Raw genomic sequence first — 10,000 nt, forward strand, 5'->3', positions numbered from 1 at the left:
AAGAAAGAAGTTAACATATTTCTTCTTTTGTTTCTAACTCTTTTAGGTACAACATACCAGCTACTCAGCTGACTGACATGCGAGACTTGGGGTTTAGTTGGATGGCCATATCTCAAATGTTGTCAGTAAATGTTCGAACACTGTACAACCACAGGATACAACTAGGTTTAGTGGACTATGGAAATTTTAATAATATTTCAAATGTGGATCTTGATCATCTCATTACTGAGATTCTTACACATACCCCTGGCTCAGGAGAATCCTACATTAGTGGTAGTTTGAGAGGAAGAGGAATCAGAGTTCAGCGGTGGCGAGTGCGAGAACGTTTAAGAATAGTTGATCCAGTGGGAAGAGCTTTGAGAGGACGGAGAGCAATTCAGCGGAGGGTCTACAATGTCACTGTCCCAAATCAAGTGTGGTATGCCTTTTTTCACGTCTTAAATTTGATTAATGTTAATTATTACTTCCTGCATTGTAGTAATATAATATTTTGTTTGTGTTTTAATAAACAATGTTGTATAATGTCTGAGTTTAAAATATTGTTTATCTCCAGAAATAGTTTACATGACAGAAGTACAATGTCAAAGTCATAGACCTTTATTTTAATGTCAAAGTCAAAAGTCAAAGTCAACTTTATTTGTCGATTCTGCCACATGTACAGGACATACAGAGAATAGAAATTGCGTTACTCTCTGTACATCTAGTGTCATAATAATAATATATTTCTTCTTATTCCAGGCATATTGACACAAACCATAAGTTAAATCCTTGGGGGTTTGTGTTTCATGGAGGAGTTGACGGCTACAGTCGCTGCATTACCTACATGAGATGCTGCACAGATAACAGAGCATCAACTGCTATGCAACTTTTCCAGAGTGCCGTTGATCTCTTTGGCCTCCCACAACGTGTCAGGGGTGATGCTGGCAGTGAGAATATTGATATTGCACGGTTTATGATTGAACATCGAGGGCCAAACAGAGGAAGCTTTATGGTTGGACGAAGTGTGCATAATCAAAGAATTGAAAGATTGTGGGGTGAACTAAACAGAGTTGTGTCAGCTTACTTTAAAGACCTTTTCCTCTTTATGGAAAATGTTGGGATTTTAGATAGCACTGATCCATTTCATATTAGGGCTCTTCACCATGTATATCTTCCAAGAATTAACAGATCTGTGGATGAATTTGTAAATCAGTGGAACCATCACAGCTTAAGGACAATGGAAAATCACTCCCCGCTGCAGCTGTGGACTGTTGGAATGTTGCAACTTCCTCAGCATCACAGACCGCTCAGTCAAGTGCACTTCAGACATCGTTCTTACCATCACCAGCAGTTGACGGCTGACTTGAGGCAGATCGACCCCTTGAGTGACGATGGAAATCATGGGATAGAAGTTTTTTTGACAGCATGCCGCATGCTTCAGTTAAGTTATTAGTAAATTTGTTTGTGTTAATTAAAAAATTTATTTGAGTGCCAGACACTAAAAATTGTGAAATATCATGATACTGAAAAGGGTCCAAGACTATTATTTAGGTAAAAGAAAGGTAAGATAAAAAGACCGGTTTTATCTTCATATTCACTTGTGCCATTTAAATCATAAAAGTAGACAAATAAAGTGTTTAGACTACACTTTTCTTTCATGACAAACCATACTTGTCACAGTACAAAATGTTACAGTATATGTTACATATGATTGTATGATGTACTAATGTATCTGTTAATAAACAGGAATTATGATTCATTCATTAAATAAAATATGTTATACATTTTAAACTCTTTAAACTTTTTTTTAAAGACACAAATTACATAAAAAGTAGAAACACAGAACACTTTATTTGTGTATTTCCAGTACCCATAGGAAGGAAATAATATTCTGCAGTAATAGGGCTGGTCTTAAAAAAACAAAATGAAAGAGGAAAAAAACCCCAAACAATCTACAATGAGCCTGTGTTATCAAGTAGTATAGTAAAATATGCAAACAAAATCCTTAAAACACTCCCTGCAAACCAGGTTATGTTTATTATCATTATCATTATTATTATTGTTTATAATACTTTGATAATATATAATAATTTGATAAGATTGTAATGTCATATAGTGTGATATAATGTTCATATTTCAACCTGTAACATAACCAGGTTTGACCTAACCAATGTCTGTCACATTTATAGACAACTTTGCTGCCAGTGTTGGAGATACTGTCTTTCTACCTTTTAGTATGTAGGGTTACTGTAATACTTTTCAAAACTTTACCAAAACCTAACAAAAACATTTTTAAACCTGTGAGTTAAGCTAAAAGTTAAATGATATTAATACAAAGTTCTGTGTAAAGCATAAATGTTCAAATGGGACACTGAAATAAAGCTTAACTCATCTCATTTGAAAATTCACATTATGTGGAATAGTTGAACACAGGAAGCATTTGAGAAAACTTAATTCTATATAACAATGAGATTGTGGCATATTATTTTGCTCACTGCAGGGGTGCTAAATAATGTAATGTTACTATGGGTCATACCAGAGACAAAACATGCCATATAAGCAGGAAAACAAATTAACTACAATCAAAAAACAAAAAAATGCCCCACATGTATAAACTGAAACAAAATTATTCTATCCATTCTCTTCGGCTTATCAAATCCATGTCTGATTTGAAAGTAGTGTGCACTGCATGAACTGGTATTTAAGCTGTAATTTGAAAGACACACATGAAGCTTATTTAGGCTATACAGTCCTACTGCTGTCCAGGGTGTACTCTGATGCGGGGTTAACAACATTAACAAAAACAAGAAAATAAAAAATGCATATGCAAAATAGAAAAAAACCCAAATCCTCATCATGTCACCAATCCTTAAGAAAACACATCATGCTCTTCCAAATCCTGGTGAATTCCGTATTGCAAAATCCATGTCTGATTTGAAAGTAGTGTACACTGCATGAACTGGTATACGAAGGATATTTTCACAAGTATTGGCCACTGGAAATCTGCAGTTAGTGACGAACTCAAGGCTTGGCTTTGGAGAAAAACCCAGGGCTGGTATGCTGTCACATCCAGTGCAGAAAACAAGAATATCTTCCAAAGAGACATCACTTTCAACTATAAGATAGAAAAATACAAAATCATAATGATATTCTGACTAAGACTACTGATGTACAGATACATTAAATTACCAAAAGATTAAATCAAAAGTGAAACATGTATATATTTTTAAAAGTAAGCTGTAATTTGAAAGACACACATGAAGCTTATTTAGGCTATACAGTGAAACCACAATGTCAAAAAAAGAAGTTAGTGGAGACCACAACATATTAAATGTACGTGGATGCAGCAATAGCCTATTATTTGTACTCAGTATACAGGATTGGTAATAATTTATTTATTTAGTTATCCTCCTATTTATCCTGTTATTTATTTATCCTGTTAATACACTGAAGTCAAACTGAAATCACATTTGGATACAATGTTCTTTGTAAACCCAGCACTTGCATCAGTACTATCTATCTACCTTTTTTGTTATGGCATCTATGTCTGTAATTTCATGATGCTGCTGCACAAAAGTGAGAATTTTGATTTATGGTCAAACAATGTGCCAAGTAGTAAACTCACATTCTGCCTCCTGAAGATAGTCTTGCCAGAAAGCCAGGGTCCGGCACTCATCTTGAAATGCATTACTCCCTCGTTCGGAGTGAATGATCTGGAATAGATTCTCCATATCAGTTGCTCTGAGAGCCATTCCAGCTTTCACGAAAAGGCACTTCATATGAAGAGGGTATGTCTGTAGAGCATCTAGGACACCTAGAGACCTCAAGCCATCTCTGAACCTAGCCAAAATAAAACAAAATCAAATTGTATTTTATATTACTATTATTATATTTGTATTTGATTGGATTTGGAACCTGTATCATAACAAGAGGTTTTGAGGTTTTATCAAGAGACATTTCTGAACTAATTACATTTTACTTTCCTGTGGACTGCTGTATCAGAGGTGAAGAACATTTTTCCCCTTACAGGGCCAGACTGTCTTAGATACAGATAAAGAATGCCTATACATGGAACAACTGAGCTGAAATATGATACACAGGGACCTGTCATGAATTGGAGTAAAAGTGACAAATTGCTTTCAAATACATCTGGTCTCTTGTTCCATTGGCATACCTTTTCTGTCAGTCTACAATCAACCCAAATGCTACTCAATTTGAATCTATTTTTATTTACATATTTAAACACATGCCTACATCGGCACAGATACGTTTTATGTGAATTTTAATTTCATGAATGAAAGATATCTGTTTTGTTATGAACTGTACTAGCATGGAGCGCTACAGACCTGTACCACCCAAACAGGCTAATACCCGTTTCACAACACAGTGACTTTAGTTTGACAGGCTTAATTTTTTACCATTACAGTATGTGTTTAGACATACCTTTCAAAAGGTGCACGGGTCCGTTGAAGGACATACCAGTGAGCCAGATCCAAAGCAGTTTCTTGTTTGTTTTGAAGTGTTATGCGAACATTGTGACCAGCAAGACTGATCAAGCTGGCTGCCTGTGCAACTGCATCTTGCAGCTGTAGATCATTCTCGGCCTGTATGATCTAAAAACAATATGAGGAAATTATAAAATGAATTATTTGACTCTACTATTTAGTAGAACATACAAAACTAATAGCTCCAGTGTTTAATTAGTACATTAACCCTATGAAACCCCATAACCGATCAGGAGGCTGAGGTATAAGTTATTGAGCTGGAAAACAAGTGCAATCATTAAATTCTGAAAACTGAAACTTGGAGTTTCTTGGGCAGTAACCAACAGAACCATAACCTGCCACACACATTTTTAGTTCTTCCTTCTTGTAGCCATTAAAATGTTTGATCTTTTACTAGAAAGGTGCAGGACTCGGGCAAGAAAAATTAGGGAAGTGTTAGTAAAAATGTTGGACAAGCAAAAAAAGACCTACAATGAAATTGAAAGAACCAAAGGAAAATATGCTCACCGACTGCACTTGTGACCTTGTTTCCTCATCAGTAATATGATCAGTGCTGACTTTTACATTGTCTGGACCCTTTTGAAGACACTCATAGAAGAGTTCAGACAAGAAACATGGACTCTGTCCCCCGTGGGCAATTGACATTGCCATGATCTGGCCAGCATAGTAGTATCCATTATCTTTCATTGCTGTTAACAAATAAAATAAAACATCATCTCAAAAGCTTGCATCATTTTTTTTGTTACTGTGGCATTTTTTATAGTACAAGTTACCAAATATTATTTCTGAAAAAAATATTGCCCATACAGTTGCACCCATAATAGTTTGGATAATAACAAAATCATCTTAATTTTGCTGTGCACCACCACCTTGGATTTTAATACCAAACAATCAAGATGATACTAAAGTGCAATTCCTTCGAGGTATTTTATTAAAAAATGGCACCAGCTGATTAGGAATTACAGTCAATTTTATACATTATCCACCATCTTTAAAGATGGTTGCTTTAGACAAGTGATTGAAAGCTAACACCATTTTATGTATTATTTTTAATACAAGGATTAAAATTCTTTACAATTCTTTACAGCCTTACAGTCAGATCAGGTAACTGAGCTGGCTTGTTATGCTTTGGGTTATTATCAATTTACACTGTCCAATCAATTTAGCATTTGCATTTGGCTGAATCTGAACAGATTGCCCTTTACACTTCACAAATCACCAGTGCTATCATTGACAACAGTAGTGGCTTGGTTCTATGGCAGCTACTCATGCCCGTGTCATAACACTGCTTCCACCATGTGTGACTTAAGCTATTCTTTTCTTTACTATGCTTTTCTCCTTCCATCATTTTGGTTAATTTTGGTGTCATCTGTCCATATCTTCATAGTAGTATAGCATAGTTCTTTTAGATGTTTTCTGGCAAAGTCCTTCCAGTTATTTACTATTGCACCTTGTTGTAAAACATCTGTGTTTCCATTCATAAGTGCATCTCTTGATTGTTGAATTACACCATATCAGTCATTTGAATAATTACTTTTGAGAAATGAGAGAGCATGTATAAAAATGACCAGAATTTCTAAATATGTAGTACTGTTTCAAACCTTTCAACTAAAGCAGACAATCTTCCCTTCAGTCAATCTAGGTTTAATTTTTTAAAATCCTCTGTGGTGGTACAAAAATTCTGTCATTGCCAAAAAAATGTGTTTAGTTAACTGTATGAGATACTAAACTCGTACATGTAATCACAAACCAATTGATGTATAATGTATTGATGTAAAATAAATCAAATGGCAACAATTAATAAAATCATAAGTACCTTTAGAATTGCACGTAAGAACTTTAGCATTGGGTGGACCTTCAAAGATGCCAAGTTTGTCCTTGACTTCACAGAGGCAAAGTCGGAAGAACTCCCGAGTAGGTCCTCCATTGTCAACAGCACCCTCAGATATTCCATAGTCATCAGTAAACTTCACATCTATTTTTTTCTCTGGTGAAAAATTGGATCTGCCCATGGCTCTGGATGCTCCATCCCACACATTTCGCCTTATGATGTTGAAGCGTACAGTGCTGTCATTATTTACTCTAGTAACAATCTGCTCCAAGATTCTCTCTAAGCTCTGGACGTCACTGAAACATACACACACACAAAAAAAAAAACAGTAAAGAAATATACTAGTCTCAATGGCAATAACCCACCAACAGAATAATGATGTACCATTCTTAAGACTGTAATTGATATTTAACAAAAAAGAGATACAAATCAAGAATGTTTGTGATAATGGAAAAAAGATTAAGTTTAAGTTAAACTAAGTTTACATTTTTATCTTGTCATAAATACACTAGTATTTATAAATAGTATAAATACACTATATAAATACAAGCAGAACAAGAAAAACAACAAGATCCAACACTGACAACCAACCTCCATTCAAAAAAGTAAAAATAAACCAAAACATATATCAAGTAAAATATAAGTAATCTGATAGCCTTGGTAATCTTCAAATGACAATAGAAATCACAGGTTGCAGTTCGTAGTTTGCTTATTCAAACTGATCCAAAACTAGACAGTAGATGACTCCTTTTCCGCAACAAACATAAAATAATGGTTAATATGTTGACCTTTCAACATGTAAAAGTTTGTGTTGTACTGACCTTTCACTTGCACTTGAGTCTAAAGACCTTGAAATGGCTTCTTGGAGGTCGGGGTCATCTGACAGGTATTCTTCCTCAAACAGGCCAAGATATGTACTGCAAAGCCAGAATGTTTTGTAAATTATTTAGTTAAATTACATATAAATGATGTTGACATAATTACATTATCACAATACATAGATTGGCCTCAGCATTATTAAAGTTGTGTGGGATCATCTTGACAGAGAACAGAACAAAAAGCCTGGAAAACTATTCCTGAACCATGCTTAAAGAAATTCAATAAAAAGAAGACATCACCATCAAGAAAGCTTGGTTAAGAGAGTTCAAGCTATGTTGAAGACTAAAGTAGCTCATATCACATTTTGAATTTTAAGCTCATTAAAATTCTACAAGTTTTGTTCTACTCTAATATACTGCGCTTCCATGTCTGTTTGTAGACAGAATTTTGTAGACTTCAGTAAATCACTGCGCTTCTTTCCTATTTTTCCAGCAAAATACAAAGAAAGCAGGGGTGGGTCATGACTTTTGCACAATATAGCTCAAAAGATTAAAAGATACAAACATGTACAAAACACATACCTGTAGGATGTGCTGGATAAACTTGGCTGGGTAGGTCCATTGGACACACTGGAGGTGTTACTAGAGAAGACACGTGTGTCACCAGTAACACTGGCAGAAGAACCCACTGATAAGCCAGGTGTGTTGTAACTGACAAAGGCAGATGTTCCACTGGAGTAAGGCTCATCCTCATCAGTAGCAACGACAGCAGGATTGGTGGACATTGTGAGGGTGTCAGCAGAGATGGAAGATTCAACAGTACAAACATCTTGGGTAGCAACGCACCAGATGACCTCATCATCAACAGACATGGACTGTGCGTTAACAATGGGAATGGCTGAGGGAACTTCTTTAGAAATTTCAACTGTGAGAACACAAAGAACAGGAGTTTAACTTTTGAATAACATCTAATCACATTTATAGCTTTTGCTTTTCATGTATTTAGGGGTACATTTCTTCCTGCTCAAAATATTAAACTAAATTTAAATATGATTTTAACAAAGACTTGACACTTAGCTAAAGACACAATGCCTAAGATGACTAAGTAACAGACACTGAACCAACTTAATTTACAGTTTATTTGGAGCGACTTTTAGATAGGAATATTTACCGCATTTGTCAGAATTCAACGTTTCTGTGAAATCCTGCCTGCTTGTATGGCTACTCTCTCCATCAGAATATGTCTGTAAATTAAAACAGATAATACATTTCATTATACTGACAACAAAATGTCATAATAAATATTAGTAATATGTTTATGTATTATGTATTAAAACATAATACAAGTGACAATGTTTAAGGGAGTTTAAAATCCATCTTTGCCTTTTTCACTCTCATTTTATGAAAATACATACATTTGCTGAAATGATCAGGATTACTTACTGATTCATTGTCCTCACATAAGATGACCTTGTCAGGTCTGACATAAATTGACTTCTGATGAAACAGTTTTTTCACAAGGTCTCCATTCAAAGTCTGTTTGGAAGTGAGTGATGGCTCAACTAGTTTGGTGTGGCATGCCAGCAAAATCTGTAGCCTAGGGGAGGAAGAAAACATAGTGTATATGAAATTTTTGTTAAGGCTAACAGACTACAATACAATACAATACATTAAAAGGCTTAATTTTTGTTAACTCTAAAAGATATCAATCCAGTCATCTGATCGGTGCTCCCAGATCCTTTTTGGAAATACCCAAAGTTGACCTTTAATAGTATAATAATCTAAGTAACAAAAAATATATTTTTTTTTATAAAAAAGGATCTAATGCTTACCTGCATCCTTCAACAACTGGCTGGAAGGCAGTCCTTATTGCCTGCATTACTTTGTCTGAGTCCCAGTCACAGCTAAACTCCAGTGCAGATTTTATATGTCCATTTTCAAAAAGCCAAGCTTTTTTGTTACGCCTTGGCACATGTGTAGTTAGATGGTCTGGCAAGAGAATCGCTTCTTTGGTGAAAGACTGAGCCACAGAATGTGACCTGCTTAGCTGTGCTGGAAACCTAATGGAGGATAAAGGCAAATTAAACATTTCTGCATGTTATATTACACTTCTCTGATCAATGAAGTACATTTAATTAAAAAAATACACCATGCTGTACACATGTCTAATCTGCATTAATAAACACCCTCTAGCCCCATGGTAGCTAGGATAGGCTCTTGGAATCCTGAATTGGATAAGTGGAAGAGAATGGATGGATGAATGGATGGATAGATGATGGAAGATAGTGGGATGGATGGGTGGAGAAACTTAACAATCACATAAACAAATGTCTTCAATTCACGGAGTACTTTTTGTTGCTTTAAAAAAGGTTTCATTAAATTATATACTGCCAACAACTATGTATTGTAACAACTGATGTGCTTTGCTTTTACACAATGTTTGCAGATTAAGCTTACGGGACGTGAAATATTATAGAAATGTTTCCACAATTAAACAAATTAACTGTTGTGCACAGTTTAGTCTCCACGTCCACACGCTGTCAGTCTATCGCACAGTTTTTTTGTTTTGTTTTTTTGTGATATTTTTGTTTACTTAGCTTCGTCGAGCAATTGAAACCTACGGGCTATTACTAACCTTCCACTAGTAATTTCAGTGCATTTAGTTCTGTTCTTACCTCTTCTGCCTTGGGCCCTTTCGAGTAAAAGGTCTAAGATTGTAGATGGGACCTGTTGTGGGGCACTCCTGTGATGTGGAAGGCACGTTCTCCATAACGTTAGCTGGATAGCCAGGGGTTATCTGACCGGAGAGGTTCACTGCATTTGGTCTTCCACGATGAAAAAGTGAATAAATTTCTTCATCAGTAGTA

The 10,000-nt window shown here is 35.4% G+C and overlaps 2 protein-coding genes across 3 annotated transcripts in view; one reads left to right on the forward strand and one right to left on the reverse strand.

The window, feature by feature from the left end:
* LOC309717693 (uncharacterized protein) overlaps window positions 1-1,507 on the forward strand; it is an 8,406-nt gene extending 6,899 nt beyond the window's left edge. For both annotated transcript variants that reach the window (XM_082552466.1, XM_082552465.1), the window contains 2 exons: window positions 47-418; window positions 739-1,507. In XM_082552466.1, the coding sequence (XP_082408592.1) occupies window positions 47-418; window positions 739-1,432 (1,066 nt within the window). In that variant the 3' untranslated portion in view covers window positions 1,433-1,507. The remainder of the gene's footprint in view (window positions 1-46; window positions 419-738) is intronic.
* An 80-nt stretch (window positions 1,508-1,587) lies between these two features.
* Window positions 1,588-10,000, reverse strand: part of LOC309718048 (uncharacterized protein) — an 8,591-nt gene continuing 178 nt past the window's right edge. The window contains exons 1-11 of the mRNA XM_082552995.1: window positions 9,809-10,000; window positions 8,966-9,193; window positions 8,577-8,730; window positions 8,305-8,377; window positions 7,716-8,058; window positions 7,137-7,232; window positions 6,301-6,611; window positions 4,992-5,173; window positions 4,423-4,592; window positions 3,605-3,819; window positions 1,588-3,094 (exon numbers count right to left, since the gene is read on the reverse strand). The exon at window positions 9,809-10,000 is cut by the window's right edge and continues 178 nt beyond it. Coding sequence (XP_082409121.1) covers window positions 2,862-3,094; window positions 3,605-3,819; window positions 4,423-4,592; window positions 4,992-5,173; window positions 6,301-6,611; window positions 7,137-7,232; window positions 7,716-8,058; window positions 8,305-8,377; window positions 8,577-8,730; window positions 8,966-9,193; window positions 9,809-10,000 — 2,197 coding nt within the window. The 3' untranslated portion in view covers window positions 1,588-2,861. The remainder of the gene's footprint in view (window positions 3,095-3,604; window positions 3,820-4,422; window positions 4,593-4,991; window positions 5,174-6,300; window positions 6,612-7,136; window positions 7,233-7,715; window positions 8,059-8,304; window positions 8,378-8,576; window positions 8,731-8,965; window positions 9,194-9,808) is intronic.

This window comes from Aulonocara stuartgranti (assembly GCF_965226115.1).
Source record: "Aulonocara stuartgranti genome assembly, chromosome: 11".
Lineage (NCBI taxonomy): Eukaryota > Metazoa > Chordata > Actinopteri > Cichliformes > Cichlidae > Aulonocara > Aulonocara stuartgranti.